General features: G+C 32.6%; 1 protein-coding gene and 2 long non-coding RNA genes across 3 annotated transcripts; 2 read left to right on the forward strand and 1 right to left on the reverse strand.

The window, feature by feature from the left end:
* Nucleotides 1–5,484: 5,484 nt before the first annotated feature.
* On the reverse strand, nucleotides 5,485–6,972 carry LOC115450749. The gene is made up of 2 exons (XM_030178857.2): nucleotides 6,843–6,972; nucleotides 5,485–5,789 (listed from the first exon to the last, which is right to left on the reverse strand). The coding sequence occupies exons 1-2, from the start codon at nucleotides 6,855–6,857 to the stop codon at nucleotides 5,577–5,579; spliced, it is 228 nt and encodes a 75-aa protein (XP_030034717.1). The 5' UTR covers nucleotides 6,858–6,972; the 3' UTR covers nucleotides 5,485–5,576.
* A 481-nt stretch (nucleotides 6,973–7,453) lies between these two features.
* LOC115450757 lies at nucleotides 7,454–9,362 on the forward strand. Its single transcript, XR_003939323.2, has 2 exons — nucleotides 7,454–7,612; nucleotides 9,016–9,362. It is a non-coding gene; the product is annotated as an uncharacterized LOC115450757 (long non-coding RNA).
* A 2,513-nt stretch (nucleotides 9,363–11,875) lies between these two features.
* LOC115450763 lies at nucleotides 11,876–14,049 on the forward strand. Its single transcript, XR_003939324.2, has 2 exons — nucleotides 11,876–12,014; nucleotides 13,803–14,049. It is a non-coding gene; the product is annotated as an uncharacterized LOC115450763 (long non-coding RNA).
* The last annotated feature ends 7,349 nt before the right edge of the window (nucleotides 14,050–21,398 follow it).

Genomic DNA, 21,398 nt, shown 5'->3' on the forward strand with positions numbered 1-21,398 from the left:
TATTACCTAGTACCTATTAATAGAGTTGTCTTTTAAATTCGATGTAACAGCATATGCCCGTTGTAGTAACACGTAAATATGTCGCGTTACACGATCAGCCTATGTATATCCAGTTTTTAACAGGCCGTCATAATTGTGTCAACTGGCGAGGAATAATCATCTCGCATCACTTGATGGGTACATTGTTTGGGAGTTACTTCACTTCCCGCCAGATACCGAAGATTAGACTTTGACGTGCCTGAATAAAAAATATAGATCTATCAAATACAGATGCAATAAACAAATGACATTCATGATACAATAGAGAAAAAATAAAACAGAAAAACTAGCTGAATGTTTATAAAACTAATTAGGACTTTAATAACTATGGTCAGTAAATAAGTTGTTACAACGAACATATCACATGTCTGCTATATGCCGAAACAGTGCCGCAAATCCCGCACGATCCCGCGGCGATAATCTCGCAACTAGCGGGAATGACCGGTTGTAGTCGACTTATCCTTAAGCATATCAAATCACCTTTAAATAACGTTATCTGCGTAGAATTATTGTAATCACATTGCACGACTAATGAGCTTATAATCAATATGCAGTGCGGATTTATCTATATGCCGTATAGGCCGCGGCTTACTGACGGCAGCGGCTTAGGGGCGGAATATTTCAAAGTAGGGACGGTACAAATAAGGTCAACTTTCTGAAAATTTTGTGGGTGTTATTTAGTGCCTGTGAACTTTTTTTTGCTTTTGCAAAATAGGCGGGACACTTGAGGGGCGGCGCGTACTGAGTTGCTCTATATTTAGGAAAATGATAAATCCATCGCTGCTTATATCCGTATTGTATACATGGTAATATAGATTGGATACATCATCGTTTATAAAACATCACTTGTTTCGCTATACAAACCTATAAAACTAATTGTCTTATTAGCATTACCACGTTGGGTTTTTAAAAAGCCTTTTCTTTAGAAGAGAAGTTTTGCATTTTACGATGTTTCTTGTGTTTTAATATCAGTGTATTGCATTTTGTTGACGTTTGACGCTTTGTAGCTTATTTTCGAGCGTCATCGTCACACGACGTTATTGAATTTAGGTCAGAACTCTAAGATCGCCACGTGGCGATGGAACTCTCCCGGTGTCAACTGTTTTCTTAGCACGTGATTTCGTCACGATTTCAAACACAAATTAATTAATTTCATAAACAGGGCGGAATCTAGGGTGCTATTAAAATGTCATGTTTCTGTAAATTTCCATGTATGTACTTAAATATTAAATTCATGTCAATGTAATACTATATTTATGTTAATATCCTTTTGATTTTAGATATATCGAAAGCCATATATAAGTAATAATGTGGTCTTGCACTTGATTTTCGCTCTTGTTGCCTTCTATAGGGTGTTTTCATGGAAACAGATAATTATGATGCCAATGCTGAAACTACCCTTAACTGAATAATAGGATTAGTATGTACGATTAACTAGTCACCAACACGATTATGATCAAGGGTGTATATACCAAACTAACCTTACATGTGTAGAGTCATAGACACAGCTGGTTTTATTCAAACTCCATGCGAAAATCTGAGTACCTATTCTCGAAATAATGGTGGTAATCTGTACTTTTCCGGGATAAATGTAGCTTGTATTTTATGCCAGGAATTGCCTGGTTTACCTGTGCATAATTAATTTGAATGGAATTCATTCAAATTTCTTCAAAAGAAGACGTTTATTTCCATACATCCAACTATTATGTGTAGGATAAAAAAAATAATATTATGGATTTTTTAAAAATAATAACGAGTACGTACCTGGTCGAAACCTTTGCCTAGAAATGAAATTAGCAAACTTTACCATTCAGTGATATTATTATTTCCAACGTGTATCTCACACATTTTACCCTATCCAATACTGTAGCAACGTTTGCTTCTTTTTTTTAGTTTTAAATTATACCTGAACTTTACTAACAAAATAATAGTTAGTAATTTTAATTATATACTTGTACTATTAATATCGAAAATTAAGATTGACGTGTACAAAGATACAATGGTTTTTTTGTCATGTTTTTGTTATCGTTTGTAAAGCCTTTCATTTGAACTTATTACAAAAATTCAGTCTACATTTATATTATGCATTCTAGCTGACCCGACAGACGGTGTCCCGTTATTGAATTTGCAGCGCGCATTCTGTCAATCGCTGACAGTTATTCCAAACCATTGACAGATATATGAAATCAATATTTTCGATAAGTTTTCTTAAATTTTCTAATTTTCCGCACAATTTTTTGAATTTGTTCTTTGATAAAAACCTTCTCCTGACAATAATAAACAACAAAAAAAATTGTGAAATCGGTTCAGCCGTTCACGCGTGATGGCGTGACCAAGGGAAATAGGTTCATTTCAATTCATTTTTTTATATATAGATGACTTTTAAAAAATATTTTACTATTTAAATAACCGCTACATGGTTATATGTGGCACCTATTTACTATTTATTATCCTAATTTGTATAAAAAGATACAAAAGTAGGATATTAGGCTAAATAACAGGGTCCATAATATGATGAAATAATTAGGTGCAATTAAGTATTTAACTAAAATATGAATCATTTGATTATTATGACGATATCATTAAAAACTATCGCGATAGGAAAATTACAAACGTCACCATTTATTAAATAATACTTATGTAAGAAGATTAGGACGCAATAGTTAGTTAGTGATAAGCTTCTTCCGAATGCTTATGCACATAAATCGGCCATTAATTTTAATTAGACGTCTGAAAATACACACAACGATATAATTAGGTTGTATGACGCATTTAAAAAACATTATATGGTTATTACAAAGGGAAAGCACAGGCACAATTGTTGCAATAATTTTCCGCTGCGTGTATTCCGTCTCATCGTCGTATGGGGCGGGCTTCCGGACTCCGGGCTGATACTGAGTAGAAAAACACGATATCACTGTTCCTAATCCGGATACCGAACCTGAGACCTCAGCTCTGCAGTCGTACCGTCATAAAAATAAGCCACCGAGACAGGCATATATTATTATGACACAAGTAAGGTTATTATTCATTAATGTGATAAATACATTGTACTAGTATTAAGTAGTGCAGATTTTTTTAAAGTTCATTCCATCAATTTTGGTACTAAAATAGATTAAATAATTTCGGTGTTTGACTGTTCTATTTACTTGTGTATAGCAATGGGGAAGTACCAAAGGTCTGAATATTCAATAAGCAGTACATACAACAAAAAATATGTAAAAACATCTGGCATAATAATCAGCCAATTTGCATTTGTTTTTATGTTCATAAAGGTTCTGTATTATTCCTCGTCTATTGCAACAGTTTAAAACAGAACGCTGTGATCTACGCTAATGTACTGACAAAGAGAACATGTTTTATTTATGTCATTATTATTTACTAAATAATACATGTTTAAAGCCATCTGAATAGGAGTTTTACCGCACGTAACATAGTAAACTGAGAAGCCATGGGTGCATCGAATTTTTTAATACGACGCTGGATGATTTTAGTATTATAGTCCGAAAGAAAAAAAATATACCAATACATGGTTAAATTCTTTCATTTGCTTGTATAACTATTTTAACATTTTGAAGGAAGAGTTGAAAAATAATAATGTAAGAGATGTAATTGACAATTAATGGGAAAATACGGCCCGGAATTTCTTTTTGTCTTTCTTCTTCGGGTAGTTATCAGTTAGCTAGTGAAAGGCTGGTAGGTTACCTAGGTTAGGGCCTATTTATCCTCACCGGGGAATCGTAATACGTCCTCGACATTATTTTATAAAAATGTAAGTATACATCATGTTTTGATTTGTAATTTTACTTCTAGCACAAAATGTCTATCAATGTCCATAGTTATAAAGGTAACTATTAATTATAATTATTATTATCATGTATCTTGACCTGTCATAAGTGCAATTATGTTCGCCTATGTGACTTATATTTTTTTTATAACGGATAATGACTACCGTATTTCAACTTGGTGATATACCTATTATAATAGCTCCTTCCGATGAGTTGCATTTGGGAGTTGATTGGTAAAGCGTAAGACAGGCCGTCATAATTCCAGCAATTGTCATCAGTTCTAAGGCAGTCACTTTAACGTATTTAAAACTATTTAAACATCAGTTATAGCTGATAAGACATAATGCTTATAAGACATAAAATATTATATTTTACGAAATTATTTTCCCTAATACCATTTGTAAATGGTATAGAGACGCTATTTCAAGAATATCCAGAAATAGTAGAAATATTGGATGTATAGAACATAGAGATAAGACGGTGCCGTGGGTGGGTTGCAATGGCTACTTGCAGAAATGAGTGATTCGCGAACTAAAATAGAATCGAATTTATGTAAAATTGCAGATGATCATGCTCGATTCGTTCATTTTTCAAAAGAACATGCAGACAAAGCAAATACCTAAATGTCATGTATAATATTAGTAAGATAATATGTAATGTAGGCAGATTATACCACGCTTCTTTTTTTCGCTTTAAAGTAAGCTATCTTGACCACATTTTGCCTGCTATTAGTTCCCAAAGACAAGCCGCGTTATTTATCGGTCACAATGCCAAACTGAAATTGAACCTGAGACCTCACCACGACAGTCGTACAAAATTACAATTATGCCATCAACACAGTCGTAATTAAACTAGTAGGATAGGTATATAATACTATTACATGTCTATTTTGAGTCATATTTAACATTTTTCTTCGATATTTGTAATACGCCATTAATAATAGCAGAAGTATTTTCCTCAATGGGTTTAACACGATATGGATCTTTAAAAATCAATTCTTAGTACACAAGTGGCCTGATGTCGCCATCTTTATTCAAAACATGGCAGCTGCTGAGGGATTGCGCTATTTTAGTAAACACATTGCAATTGCGAATGACAGAACTACAATCGGTTAACCTGAATATTGATGGTAATCGTATACCGACATGCTTTCTGTTGTAATATCAAAGTGCAATTATTGCATTTTGTGTTTTTTGTTCAGTCTATGCATTTAAAAGATTTAATGTTTTTTGTTGTCGTTTAATAAGGTGATATGTTATTGACTAGGATTTGATCACAGCTCTGATCATGTAACTGTCTTTTCCCGGAATAAAGTGAAGTTTATATTACTTTGTGTCCACACCTACCTAATGATAGTCTCGTTAAAATTCATTCAGCCGTTTCAGAGATTAGCGCGAACAAACTGTTAACACACAGGAGACCTGGTTTGTTTGACAGTTACACACAGATACGTTAAGTATACTAAGTAATTAATGAACCGATCATGGACTTGTCGCTTGTACTTACAAGATTTTTGAAGATGTTTTTTGAGAGCACAGTATACATAGTAATATTCTTTAGTAAAATCGAATCAAAAAAGTGATCTACTCGAATTTATGGTGTTCATTTCATGCCATTACTTTAAAACTAAACATATAGGAACATAGAAAGACTTTTATAGTTGTGAACTGTAATATTACTATTATTTTATTAGCAAAAATCAGGTAAGGATGCTGACGTTATTTAAATTGGGGGTAAACCGGACAGTATTCAGCGTACGAAGACAGCGGCGCCGGGGGCCACAGCGGAGTACGCCAGGGGCACTGGGCCAGCCCCGTACGGCGACACCACCGAGCGAACAACTCCCGAGGGGTAAACGTAGTCCAGTCCAGAGGAGTAGGTCAAGAATTGTGGAGCCGGTTCGGGTGCTGGTTTAGGGTTAGGAGCCGCCATCGCGACAGCGACCAAAGCGAAGAGAGCGAACTGAAACAAAAAGGATATTAATGACAGTAATGATCGTTTTTGTCAACACTAAATTTTTTAATATGATGTCTATCCTATTTTGCGCATGTAAATAACTTCAAATATAGCATTTGGTCCTAAAAGCAGTCAATTATATACAAGCGGTGGTTCTTCCTCCTAAGTAGAATCGGTTCGGAAAACCAAATTATAGTATTTTATAGAGACAAAAAATACTAGAGGTGACGTATTAAATTGGCGATGTAATGAGACATTAGTGACAAGTATAAAACAATCTACCTCGTAACATAAAAAAAGCATGGCTGGTGATTAATTATGTTGATATAGATTGGATACTTCAATTTATATCACGTACCTACCAAGGCTGATAAGAATACAATGCATGTTCCATATATTGACACTTGCAATTCTATACTCAAACGTTTCCTTAATGAAATGTACACCTGTTAGATCTCCCGCGTCTATTAATTATAATTTGTAAGTTGTTATTGTATTGTTAGTATGACATTGTGATTATAAGATATTGATAGCATGATGGTTACTTTTGATACAATGTCAATGTTAATAAACATCTGTGTTATTATTTACTTTTATATCAAGATGATAATGATTCCCCTATTTTAGCTTTAACTACTCATATTCTCTCGTTTGTTCATTGACAGTGTTTATAGATCGTCAAATTTTGAGTTTGATTCACAGGTCGAGGGAGACTTTATGTGCGTTTTTAATTTTCCAACTAAATTTTTCCTCACCCAATAGAGAATTGACGCCAGAGCGACAGCTAGTCATAAAAACCAAGCCATATAAATTCTATCACAACATGAAAATGTGATAAGAGCAATTGGAGATATAATTACAAGAAATTCATAGTTAATACGCATTTAATTCCATAAAATTAAAATCTTGGTATAAGAAATTTTAATGAGAACTTAAAGGTTCGTCGGTATAGCTGACCTTTGGTCGCCGAGATAAGGCAAGGTATAATATAAGGGTAGCTAAATTAAAAGAGAATAAGGTAGAAAATAGTAGAAACGTTCTTATATGAATATTACTCACAATTTTTCCGAACATGTTTGTTGTTGCGATGCAGATCAATCACTGAATCATAATAAGCTTCAGCATCTCTATGCTTTTATACAAAAGTGTGACCTTGATCTATCGAGTACACTACTTATTTGTTTTGGATGACAAATAATCAAGGTTGCCATACAGGTCGATGATCTGCCATCTACATCCTGGCTTGCCTAATAAGGCGAGAATATTTGTAATATTAAATAACATATCGTCACGGAATGAACCACAAAAGATAAACAAAGATAACAGGATTTTAATAAATATGGGGAAAGGTTGTTAATATACGTTCCACAATGAACCCCATAGAGAACTATTTTCGAACAACGCTTTATAGTACACTATGTTAATTATGCAATAACAAAAGATTACAATTGTATTACTTTAACATAATTGTTAACGTATATTCTGTGCCGATTTATATGTCTTTGATTTCCTATAACGATCGTCTATAAAATATAACGATGTGTATTTATTCTTATCAAGTGTTGGTTGAGTTTTTTACTTTAAAAACAAAGGCCCAATTGGTTATGTAGAACACGTCTGTTCGTTTGTCTGTGCTTATAATTTACATAGATTCCCAACAGAGGAACATACATGTATAGGTTTTCCGTTATTGTTTGTGTGGCACCAAGGACTCCGCAGGCCTATAAATGTTGAAGGAATTTAAAAAATATGAACAGTTGTACTCCATAAGTCTACAGAAGTGTAAAGTGAGACATTACTTTTAATACATAAAAATGCTGGCTAAGTTGGTAAGTCATACAAATAAGACGTTAAAAATATTTTATTAAAATTCCCATAATATTATTACTATGTGTAGTACGTAATTTAACCAAAATTGTTTTCAATGTATGTATGTAAATATCGATCATTTTTCAAGTTTATTTATGCAAGTAACTAGTAGTTTTTTCACGTCAGTATTAAAATTTAGAACGCATTTAGTGTAGTCGAATGAACTAAAATACCTAATAGGTATTTATAATCAGTAAAACACTTCCTCATGTTGAGCAAACGTACTTAGGCCAGTATTCTGTATTTGCTTACATATATGTGTTAGATTAATTTTATGTGTTTGCTAAATTGTCATAAGATATACATATTAATTTGAAACTTAAAAATTTCAAGAGGAAAATTATTACTACAATAACATTTCTTATCCCTAGTGCTGCTTTGCATAACTATTTTTATTGTGAAATCATAATATACTTATATCCGTAATACACATAATATATACAATAACATACACATAATATATACATTACTTTTTTGTAAATGGATTTACAGATTTTTACCCCACTTCCAAAAAGTAGACGGTTTTCAATTGATGTTTGTACTTTTTTTTATTAAAGCTTATGTTAAACAGTATGGTGTTAAGTGTTTATAACAAAACCGGAATGTGTTAACGGATATAATGATCACTTATGTTGTAAGGACAAAGGACTGATCCATAACAACAGACCTGAATTAATGCACGGATAACACAAACATTTGCCGCTTTGGAATTCTCCTTAGCATATTGCATCACAGAGCTGATTAGTTTTAAACAAAATAACCTATGACGTTATTCACTAAATTTACGGTACATTGTTATACATTTCGACTAAATCTCATTACATAACATAAAATTAGGTACTCTTATCCAGACAAAGCTTTATATGCTATGTTGGCGGGTGGGCTTATATACGAAAACACATCGAGAATTCGGTAATTCAATGTTATATGACACGTTTATACAACGAAGCCTGCGAACAATCGCAAAATACAGCAATAATATATTGTTCGTCGGCTGTGACAATTAGAGGTGTCGTTATGTCTATTTGTATGTTTGTCATTTCTATTGTTTCTATTATAATGTATTTACGACCTACGAATATGTAATACTTCTATTAGATTTGAAATAGTGGTTGCTTTTTGTGTTGCTTTCTCATGCTTAATAATTTCAATAGTCTTCGTCGTAACAGCTATCGTAACTGTTGTAGTTTTAAAACACTAAATGGATCTTTGAATGTCATGCGTCTGCAAATTTTTGAATATTGGGAAACTCCATACATTATAGTAGAGTTTATATTTAAAGTAACACGTTCCATTTAGCCTCATACCACGCAACATTTTCATTTAACTGATCATTCAGGATTGTCTACTTTTTGTGTTCCAGATTGTTCTGTTTGCCGTGGTGGCTGTGGCTCTGGCTAGGCCGCAACTCTATTCTGGCTACGGCTACAGCAACTACGGTGTCGGATATCCTAGTTATGGCTACAGCGGATATTCTGGCTACAGCAGCCCTGTCGCGTACGGTGGTTACGGTGCTTATGGTGCTTCGCCATACAACTACGGCTATGGATACGGCTACTAAATCTAGAATTCGTAGTGATTTTATGTTCGTAAATTCTTTTAGTTGTCTTTAGATTGGCTTTAAACTCATAATTCGGCTCGCTGATTATGTTTTATTCGTTTGTATAAATTGTTTGTTTTTATGAGAATTATATGGTTTTTGTAAACATGTTTTGTTTTATTATTTTTGATGCAAAATCGTGAAGTGTATATTTTTAGCATCGTACCAACATTTAAAATATTTAAGATTCCGATTAGCAATTATAAAATTAAAATCCTTTTTCGTTCACTTAACATAATATTGGGCAGATCTATTAAAAAGAAAATATAAATGAAATGAAAAGTATTCTTTAAAAACCAACTAATAATAAATAAGTTTAAAGAATTAAATTTCAATTTTTAGCTGTCAAATAACAGTATTAACAAACTGTGACGTCACCGAATCGGCCATAATGCTGCGTGCGCAAGAAAGACATAGCGGGATAACATTACCATGCACTCACTTTTGCTCAAAACAATATTTAAAATATGATTAACTGCTTTATTAATCAACAAATTTTATTGCTAATTTTATAAAAGACTTTCTTTTTCTTATTCTTTCCTGTTATATGTAAAATATTGTAGAAATGCAAACATGGGAAACTTCCCTAGTAGTATAATAGATTTGAATAGAGACGGTTAGAATTAAGTTATAACAACTTTAATTTAAATTTGTCAACTATCTACAGGGTCACTGAAAATATGACGTATTTCTGTTAAGAGCTATTTGTCATGTGAGCCTTATCCATAAGTAAAAAATTATAACATTTGAATGAAATAAAATAATTTTTACACTACCCATCAGTTATCTAAAATATTTTTTCCAAAGTTATGAGGCTTATGACAGAAAAAAAAGTTATAATTTACGAATAACTTTCAATAAAAGAAATATCAAGTTGGTTGGAACATACTTATTCTTTACGATGGCGAGCTGTATAAATATTCTATTTTGCTTTCAAATTGATAATCCATAAGACCAACATTGCGAAAATAGTATATAGAATCTTTATTAATAATAATTATAAAGATTTTAATGAGTCTGTAAAGTATAAGGCTGTACCATGTAAAGTCTTTAAAACTGTACTTAAAGAATTAAAGTAAACTTTGAATTATCGATTTGGAAATACTTAATTTTTAGGTAACAAAGTTAAAGGCAATGCTTTGTTTGCAAATTATCAGATACTTGTCCTGGTTGTTAAATTTCACGTGTATAATCCTACTTATATTGTAAATGCGAAAGTTTTGAGGATAGATGTATATTTGTTCCTCTTTCACGAAAAATTTACTGAACAAATTTGGATGAAACTTGACAGTAATATTGGTTTTACATCAGAATACAATTAGGCTACAATTTATAATGATTTTGTGTAATTTGGTCATAATATAACGATACATATCAAGTAACTCGGAAAAAATTGCTATCTTGGCGTATGCTGCCTAAATCGTTGGAGTTAGACAAAGATGATGTACCATAGGATTGTTTGTTTTAAATAGATCTAAATAAAAGTCATTTTTGTGGAAGCCACTATGACAAATAGTGATTGTTTCAAAATCTACAGAACGAATTTTTATGAAATTTCGTATAGAGATAGTTAACTCTGGAAAGGTTTTATATAGGCTACTTTCTATCCCGGAAAACCCTTGCACGCGGGCGAAGCCGCGAGCAAAAGCTAGTATACATATAACTTCATGAAGTATAATTATGTATTATAAAATTTCTGACAGTTATTTTTATTATTGTTTTCCAATAAACGGATTATGATCGAAAATAAAATTTTAAAATTAAACTTTTTTCGGATTTTATCACAGTTTTAATAAAATAACATATATAACATAACATCACGCATTTTATCCCCGAAGGGGTATGCAGAGGCGCAACTAGGGCATCCACTTTTCGCCAAGTATGTTCCGTCCCATGATGTGATAGGGGGCGAGCCTATCGCCATGGTTTAAATATTAATAGATATTATAGATTTAAATATTATTTGCCAAATTGCGATGCTTGGTTTGCTGACAATAAGTGACATGTCCGGTATATTGCAAACAATAAAGTACCTATCTATTCTGAATTTATTATAGGAAAAAACTACAAGATTAAAGTGCATTGGCTTTAATAAAATCAACCCTATTTTGATTAACGATTTTCCGTTGCCTTAGTTTTGTTGTAGCGTCAATGCTGTAGTGCTGGAGGTTGTGAATTTCTAGCTCCGTCGATACTTTGGTTTTAGTATTTCTAACAATATTTATTTGCTCGGGATTCGATACATACTCGGGCTTGATAGGCCAGTAAAACCTTAGGCGAATCTTTTTAGCACTATGTTTGAATGTGTTGCGTAGGCTCTTTCCACAGTAGAGTAGGATAAGGGCCGGTGAAAAAAAAAGGGTGTATTTATCTAATAAATTACAGTTCTATGGAAAGACACCATAACCAGGTTATCAATGTTTTTCTTAATATTCTCTAGATATGTAAATCGTAATAAATATTGTTTATCTAGAATCTTCCGTAACAGATCAGACTCAATACTAATTTGCAAAAAATCGGGAACGTTCTCTGCATACATAAGAAGCCAGGAGACATCGCATGCGTACCGCCCATCCCGGATGTTTGATACACATCTGTAGGTACATTGAATTCATTCATTACATTTGAAGATCAAGGACGCTTTTTGTTAAGTATGTCACTTAACAAGGCGTGGTCGCAGCAGTTCGTATATAAGCCCACTAAGGACACCTCAGGAGTATCACTTGTACGAGCAAGTAACTCCAAAAATGTTCTTCAGACTGGTAAGCTATTTGTAATTACATATTACAATTTATAAATATATTTTATTTATTTATAAGCATACCAACTACATTGTAACGATAAAAACATTTTAGAACACTTATATACTAGTTAATTACAAGGTACAATGTATTTTACAGGCATTTATAACATTTCAAAAAAATTATCCTTAACGAGAGTGGATACAGGAATTAAAAATGTATATGTAGAAATATTGGGCAATGTGATTTTTATGCACAGACAGGGCCATTTTGACATTTCATTAATTAAAGAAACCATAGACTTGTGTTCGTGAAAACAACATTTTATCATAAGTTATTCTAACCATAGACGTTAAATAAAAACGTGTAAGTTTCGAAAAAAATTAATATTAATAAAAAGTAATTTTAATTTTACATGCCCTAATGTAACTAATAATAATAATAATAATAATAATTTAACTTTATTGCAACAAAAAGAACACAGAAATAATAACATTACGAAGTACATAAACAGTAATTGGCATATCTGAGTTTAAGCATTTCAATTATTGTCAGGGGTCCCCAAACTAGGCTATGCCTGTATCTTGGGATACCTATAATGAGAGTCAAAACTCATGAGTAGCCGATAATGCAAATTACAGACAAATAAAAACAGTTATTCTAAAAAAATTATAATAATAATAAACAAACTAAAATCTACAAACTCTTTTATATAACAAAGAAGAAAGAATAAAAAAATATAATAAGTATTTCTATACAAACTTGGCAAACATAGGTACTTGGGTAATTATACAAATTCGAAATTTAAATGAAAAGAATGCATGAAGTTTCAAATAAGAAAGATACAAAAAATATAAATAATAATAACATAATAATAATAACTTTCATTGGTATTTAAATGCCATGCCAGCCATGGTTGCCAAAGAAAAGAAATAACCAAAGGGAAACAAAATTTTTTTTAGATAAAATGAGATCAATTTATATAAATTAAGTAAGTAACTAGACGAAGAGAATTTGTCGGAGTGGCAACATCATACTTTCAGTCAATAATACATACACTATATTCGCACTAAAATACAAGATGATCAAAAAATTTGTAAATTAAAACCGCGATTTTTAGTGAAAATATTTGTTATGCATTGATTGTTTATGTCACAATGTTAGCAAATGTAAAGACGTATATGTCCATAGTTTCATTTAGTATAACGCAATGTAAAAATGACGCTATATACCAACCAATAAAAACATTGTTTCCAAATAATCGTGATTATAGTACATACTTTGACGGGAATAAAAATTATGGCTGATTATAACTGTAATATGAGAATTTACGAACAAATATATGTATATACTATACTTATATGTTGTTTTAGTGAATATAGAGTCATTTATTAGGATTTTTTTTAAAGTTTTTTTAATTTATTATGATTTTATTAGGTACTTAAACATTTACTGTAATCTATTTTAGATTTTAAAATTGCGGCTTTTATGAAAATTGATAAGATTTTTTAAAAATACCTCGATGTTGATGCTTGCGTCAATTTCGTATGCTTTAAATAAAAAGTAGAAGTGTACCGTTATATAATACCCTTAACATTACATTTGAATGGTATTATTACAGCAATTATTTACGATACAAATATACGATAATGCTGTAGCCATACGTAAAAATTAAACTAATATTTGACCAGACTTGTTGATAAAAGATATAGGAAGAATATTCTTTAATTTAATCCTAACAGATATAATATTATGTATATGGATTTTGCATTAGAGGATGTATATTTAAATTTATTTTTACTATTGCAGCTCGCTTTCTTCGCCCTGGTGGCTGTGGCCTTCGCCAACCCCAAACCTGAGCCGCAGTTGCTGAGCTATTCCGCCCCGGTCGCTCCCGTCGCGTACTCGGCATACTCCCCGGTCGCATACTCCGCGCCCTACGCTGCCTATCCTTATGGTTACTCTGCTTACTACGTACGCTAATACAAATGACTTCTCACTGCGCTTCAACTGGCCTTTCGATATGCTTAATGATTTAATATACGTTTGAACAGTATTTTTTGTTTCAATTATTTCTTAATATGTATTTATGTCTTTGGATTATCCGATAATTATGTAGCTGATTAATACAGGTAATCCGAGTTTTTTTGATATCGGCTGACTTATAATTATTTTCAAAATATCGTGAAAATTATTAATTAATGTAAGCATTACATTGGCTATCCCATTAACAACAGAAATTAAAATTAATTTATTATCTTGTAAAAAAAATATAATAACTATACATGTATAGTTTATTTACTATAGATATCTCCATAACTTTCTCGCTTTTACCTGTTTTACCCGACTGTTCTAGAAAGAAGGTTAATTAGTATCGTGAATGTAGGAGGGCACATTCACGATACGAATCAACAATATGCCACTAAAATTACGGTATCTATTAAGTACCTGTTATAACAATATAAGAAATATTCATAACAGTTCCACAACATATAATTTATATCTATCATGTTATGAAACATAAACAACAAATTTAGTATTTTGGTTCACTTCAAAATTACCTTCTGTAATGGTATCACATTTCCATATAATATCATGAAAGTTGTCAAATTCTTGTTTTTTATTTCCATTGATACCTATATTATATTCGATTTCATATCTAAATATAGATGTCAATGCCCACTTTAAGTATAAATAGATATTTCAAATACACATAAATTCGTAGTTTTTATACCCAAAGGGGTAGGGACAAAGTTTATGCATCCATGCTTTGCCTATTTCGTTCGCATGATATATTGATATGCCAGTCTGCTATTGAGCAGACTGGCATATCGCCATATTAGACAAAAAAAAACAAAACAATTTACAATTAAGAATATAATTACGTAAATTATGTTTCTTGACCTGGGAATCGATTCTAGAATGTCGTTACTGGTCCGAAAGAAGCAAGCTTTCACCGTACCGTTAGTCCAAACGACGACATTAATAATATCAATATAATTCAACAATAGGTCGGAATATTCTAGAAAACAACCATTTCCATAGGCTGACTAATATTCACAATGTACATTGTATTTTATTGACCGAATTATCCATTATGTCAGTAAATATAATACAAATTAACAAAAGTATCAAACACATCCTTACAGAGAAATCGTCAATGTCACACGCAGAAATTGGTGGAATTAGTAACTATTGTTGGACTGATATTTAGTTAAACCAGAATTACGACGCTGCGCAGTATTAAAAAAAAATTAAAATTAAATTTGACACACATAAAGGTCTTAGATAGACCAAGTGATTAAAAATAGCATTTCAATTTAGAAATAATGTAACACGTTTAATTTTTTCATACAGCTATTAAAGTAAATTTAAAAACTGCACATTTACGGTGTGGCGGTACAATTAGTATACTCATCGCCATATATACCACCTCCGAATAGGAACCATCAGAGGGGCCGCGGCCGGTCAGGCGCAACATCTGCCTGACGCAACATCTTCCCCTTCCATAGAGTAACGCAACCATCTGTTCCTATACAGCGGTGTCTACCTTTATGCCGCCAACTACGGCACTTTACTTTTAGATTGGTCTACAATTCATTTCATTCCTTGTACGATATAAGGATGGTAAATGGTCTCTTTGCTTTAATACTCGTATAATACCCGAATTGCATACATAAAGTTTGGTTAAAGTGCAACATAGAGCTGATAGCTTGTATAGTTATAAATGCAAAAATCAATGCGCATTATATAATGGATAGCTTCTTAGCTATAATAATGATATTACGCGCAATACCAAATCACCTTAACGAATACGTAATATTCCACATCTATTCCCCTATCGTACATTTACTATTGTGTAGTATGTAATGTAAACAATCACTAATCAGTCTTCTAAAATCGTACCGTACTGCTCTGGTCTAAATTATATAATACAATATTTATTACACTAATTTATTACAATAATTACACTATTGGCATTATTTTAAGGCATATATGTTTCAGTAGCCAAGGGTTCATATAGATGGCTTCTTACCGGCTTTCCTTTTGTAAAATATATGAGCAAATTATTCAAATAAATTATATTTTTAATAAATTAATAATAATATTTATTACATAGTAGGCTTAAATCTAATTATAATTAGTAGTAGAGCGTACTTTTTGGGTCGGCCTCCCTTTCGGAAAATTTTACCCTTTGCCACCGATATGTATAAATAATAAGTTTGTAATACTCATTCACCATTATTATGGTAAGAATAAAGAGCAATTAAGTTGCTCTACCGCTACAGAGTAATTGCTATAACGGAAAAATAGGCGCAGCTGCAATTGTAGCTATAGTTTGAACCTCGTTTAATATGGAATAAATAATTGACAGACAGCTTAAGAGCCAAGTCACGAAGTTGCCGCCCAAGCGGGTTTCTGTCAGCAGCTACGAGTGTGCCGCGGCAAATGTGCCCACATGCATGGGCGTGCATTTGGTGTGGAGACCAAGCGCACAAGAATTGCCTCGGGGGGGGGGGGGGGAAGGATGGATTTTGGGGGACGTTGGAGACATCAACGATTATAGGATGAAATGAACCAACTAGCTGTCTGTTACCGTCATTTATCAGTACGTGGGCCGGAACTACAGAAGGATCGGGAGGACGGGCGAAGTCAAGTCCTCGGTGGCGAGGACGAACAGTCGTGTACAGAGTTGGAGTGTCATGAACTAGTTCTTACAGTGAATAGCCAGAATGATATCGTCTTCTAGATCGATTAGACCAGAATGTCAATAATCAACATTTAATAATACGATGCCGATTAATCAAGCCCGTAGTCACCTTGCTCGGACTACAAGCGGAGTGTAAAAAATGAATTTTGTTTATCTTAAGTAATTTTTTATTAGGTACCTATCAATTATAGTAAATGTAATAACATCATAATTATCATTTCATGTTATTCATTCAGGTAAAAACGAAAATAGATTAATCTTGAATAGGCAATAAACTAGGAGTTAGACTATTGATAAATATATTCTATATACAGTACATTCGCAATAACAAATAAGTAGTGACGAGCTGAAAATAACGTTGAAGGTCGGAAGGTCGATATCCATTTTACTTTGTTGTAATACGAGGTCTAGAAACTTTCCTGCAGAAAAGTCAAGAATTTATGAAATAATGAAAACAAGAAGTTTTAAAAAATAATAACCTTATAAAATAAGTCGTCATATATTCAATATAATGTATTATATGATAAACCGTGGCAAAAAATATATTTTAAAGAACTGCAGCACCTTATTTAAATAGAAGGCCATACGTTGATTTTTTTATAAATTTAAGTGTCAATGGAAACGTAATTGTTTTAACGCTCCGCTTAAAGAATTATAGTATATTTAATTTAATAGAACATCAAATAGTAATAATAGCACCTCCGTAAAATATTCAATATCATACAGTAAAGTAGTGCATAATATATTATTTTTGAAATATCATTTTACCTATGTATGCTCGATAGAAAATATCGAGGTAACATATTGGTATCTTCATCTTAATTGAATAGGGTTCAATATATCACGTTTAATTTCATGTGACATTTATAAGAACTTCCGTAATGCTTATTATAATGCGATAGTGATTGATTTCGTACACGAAATTAATCTTAACTGTGGCTTGTATGGCAACTACCGTAACCAGTAGCCTATGAATTTATACAGAAAATAATCTCAATTAAAAATCATTATAAAATTGAATGCGACGAGAGCAAATATTATGATAGTAAAGTCAAACTAAATAAACAACAAAATGAGAAGGCAAAAATACAAAAATAATGGGGATATGATCAAATTATTTTTATAATAAGACATGAGTAATTTTAAAGCAATCGTAACCGTAGGTGGACGGCAAGTAAGATCCGGAGTAAGCCGAGTAGGTCAGAGGGGCAGCAGCGACGCTGGGTTTAGCGACAGCTACAGCCAACAAGGCGGCGAGGGCAACTGCGGTCTAGAAAAGTTAAAGTGAGACATTACTTTTAATACATAAAAATGTTAAAGTGAGACATTACTTTTAATACATAAAAATGTTGGTAAGTCATACAAATAAAACGTTGAAAATATTTTATTAAAATTCTCATAATATTATTACTGTGTGTAATACATAATTTAACCAAAACGTTTTCAATGTTTGTATGTAAATATCGAACATTTTTGAAGTTAATTTACGCAAGTACCTAAAAGGTTTTTCCCGTCAGTGTTAAAATTTAGAACGCATTTAGTTTAGTAGAATGAGCCTACCTATATTTATAAACAGGAAAACACATTCTCATGTTGAGCAAACGTATTTAGGCAAGTATTTTGTGTTTGCTTAGGTACATATATCTGTTAGATTTATTTATATGTATTTGTTAAATTGTCATTAGGTATATTAATTTTAAACTTAAAAATTTCAAGAGGAAAATTATTGCTACGATAAAATTTCTTATCCCTAGTGCTGCTTTGCATAACTATTTTTATTGTGAAACTAGCTTCCGCCCGCAGCTTCGCCCGCGTGGATTTCGGGTTTCAAAAATGTAGAAGGTGCTCAATTTGTCGGGATGTTTTTTTAATTTATGGTGGTATGCAGGTCGTCCGATTGTCCGGTCAGGGTCTGATGATGGGATCCTGGTGAAATCGAAGGAACTTTTAACCATTAAGGTTGCACACGAAATGACGGAAGCTTAAAAAATGCAGTAACTTCTCCCGTTTTCCCAACATTTTCCATCACTGCTATGCTCCTATTAATTGTAGCGTGATGAAAAGTATACTATAACCAGCTCAGGAGTATGAAAAATAATTGTACCAAGTTAAGTTAAAATCCGTCGAGTAGTTTTTGTTTCTATAACGGTTATACAGACAGACAGACAAAAATTTTACTAATTGCATTTTTGGCATCAGCATCGATCCCTAATCACCCCCAGTTATTTTGGAAATATATTTCATGTACAGAATTGACCTCTCTACAGATTTATTATAAGTATAGATATGCAAAAGTAGCTCAAAAATTGTCCATAACGAAAACATGCATTTTAAAGTAAAACAAAAGAAATAATATCGTGAAGCCAACCAAATAACTAATGATATATTAAATTTTGTGACTGTTCAATTTAGTCGGGTCCGCGATATCACTTTTGTTGAGTTTCAGAACGCGACATTACATTATTATATTCTGTGCTCCAACGCACACTGCTTTGATGTTAGGAACACACCTACATTGCTTAGACAACAGTGAACTTTATACAATGGCAATAAAGCTCAAATTGACTCTACGTATTAGTTAGAAAACGTTTGTATGGGAAATAGAAAAATGCTGTTTTGAGGATTTTCCCGGCAATTATTCGAATTTTTCTCACCTTTTAAACCTTCCCTAGACCTCCACGAATAATTCAAGACCAAGATAAGATAAATCCGTTCAGCCGTTCTCGAGTTTTAGCGAGACTAACGAACAGCAATTCATTTTTTTATATATAGATTATACTATACTAGTTGACCCGACAGACGTTGTCCTGTCTTAACTATGTATGCACCTCAGAACAATGACAAGCATAGAAGTAACACTATGACATTTGAGTGTACTGTGTCTTAGACAGCAAGAAATTTAATTGTGTTGCGATCCCTTCTGACATCTTATCGATATCGATAGATGATTTGTCTATCGGCTATGGTAAATTCACAGACCTGCTAAAATAAACACTTTTCGGTCAGTCAACTACAAACCGTTGCAAATTGCTATTTTAGTTAAAGTCTATAAAAGATATCAAAACCCTGATTTGGTATTCAAGTACCAAAAAAAGTCTGGGTATATAAAAGCACTCGGTAAAAAGCTGTTAAATTACAATAAACTATAGAACTACCGGCGTTCTTCGAGCTAAATTTTGTCCAATTTTCATTTGCTATTTACAGCAGTTTCCATGCCTTCCGAAACGTCATTTACTAAACACAAAAATGATTTAGAATTTAGATTATTAAATTAAGAAACTGTTAGAAATTTCGGAAGGAATGGAAACCGCTGTAAGTAACAAACAAGAAATCGGCCGGAATTTCGTCTAGGAGAAAGCCAGTACGCCTTCTGTTCTTTTCTGACTTTCTTAGGCATTAAAAGATACCCAAGAGGTGGGATTTGACAGAAGCTACTAAAATGGGACAGTAAAATTAAAACACAGCGGTATCATTCATGTCACATATGTTTGATAACTTATTTCAATGTTAATAAAACTTTGTCGAAATACTTAGAGCAAACACGGTGCTGTTTTTTCCAATGCCAATTGGGACGAGCTATGGCAACGATCCATTTTTGCCTCATAGCATCATCTGTAGGGAATCTGCAATGAAACACATTGTATGAAACACACTATGAAAATCAGATAGTTTCCTCGATCCCAGCCTTCGCGCACGGTTTCCAAGTGGCTTTTACCACTACACCACCGTATATTGAAAGTAAAAGGCAATTTATGCAAAATAGTAAACTACAATATACCAACATTTATGTTATCGAAAGAATATGCAGCACAACACTATTGAACACGACTACGTAAATTGGTAAAAATGAAAAATACTTAATAATGACTGGATCGAATGGCCAACAGCAGATTATAATATGACTAGAGCATAATAAAGTATAATTAATAACACTTTTCGCACTTATGTACAGGGTTTAAGCAAATATATTAGGTTTTTTGTTTACTCACCGATGGAAGCTGATGATTTCAGTTTCATTTTCTTTACGAGAAGAATGAGATTTACACCCCACAATAACGCAGGCCATTGCTTGTTCCTAGGGATATATTTTACTTAAACAGCACTGTGTATTTATTAAAATTAACAACAATAATTTTACACAACATGTAGCCACTTTAGAAAAGTACGCGCTGAAGTATAACGTAACTAAATTGTGTGAGCGCGTTTGTGACATTGTTTTGAGATTGGCAAGTTGGAACATTTGACATTTTATTTGCTTTTTAATTCGGCATCATAGAGAGGACCAAAGGTAACCATTTGATTATTTTAAAGTGTACGCAAGCCGACCTTAGCAACATAATATTTGTCTCGTTCTTTTCAACGGTTTTGGCCTATTTGAAAAAATAGGATAAGTATATGAGGGTAATTTAGATTCCTTCTATGCTTGTTCTTGTTCTGAGGTATGCACGCGCGCATTCTGTGGATCGCTGACAATTATTTCAAACCATTGACAGTTATGTAAAATTAATATTGTCGTTAAATTTTCTAAGTTTACGCGCAATTTTTTTATTTTTTTCTTTCACAAGAACCTTCTCCTGGCAATACAAAACACAACAAAAAAAAATAGTGAAATCGGTCAGGCCGTTCACGCGTGATGGCGTGACCAAGGAAAATAGGGATTCATTTTTATATATATAGACTGATATATAGATACC

This window comes from Manduca sexta, chromosome 15, assembly GCF_014839805.1.
Source record: "Manduca sexta isolate Smith_Timp_Sample1 chromosome 15, JHU_Msex_v1.0, whole genome shotgun sequence".
Taxonomy (NCBI): domain Eukaryota; kingdom Metazoa; phylum Arthropoda; class Insecta; order Lepidoptera; family Sphingidae; genus Manduca; species Manduca sexta.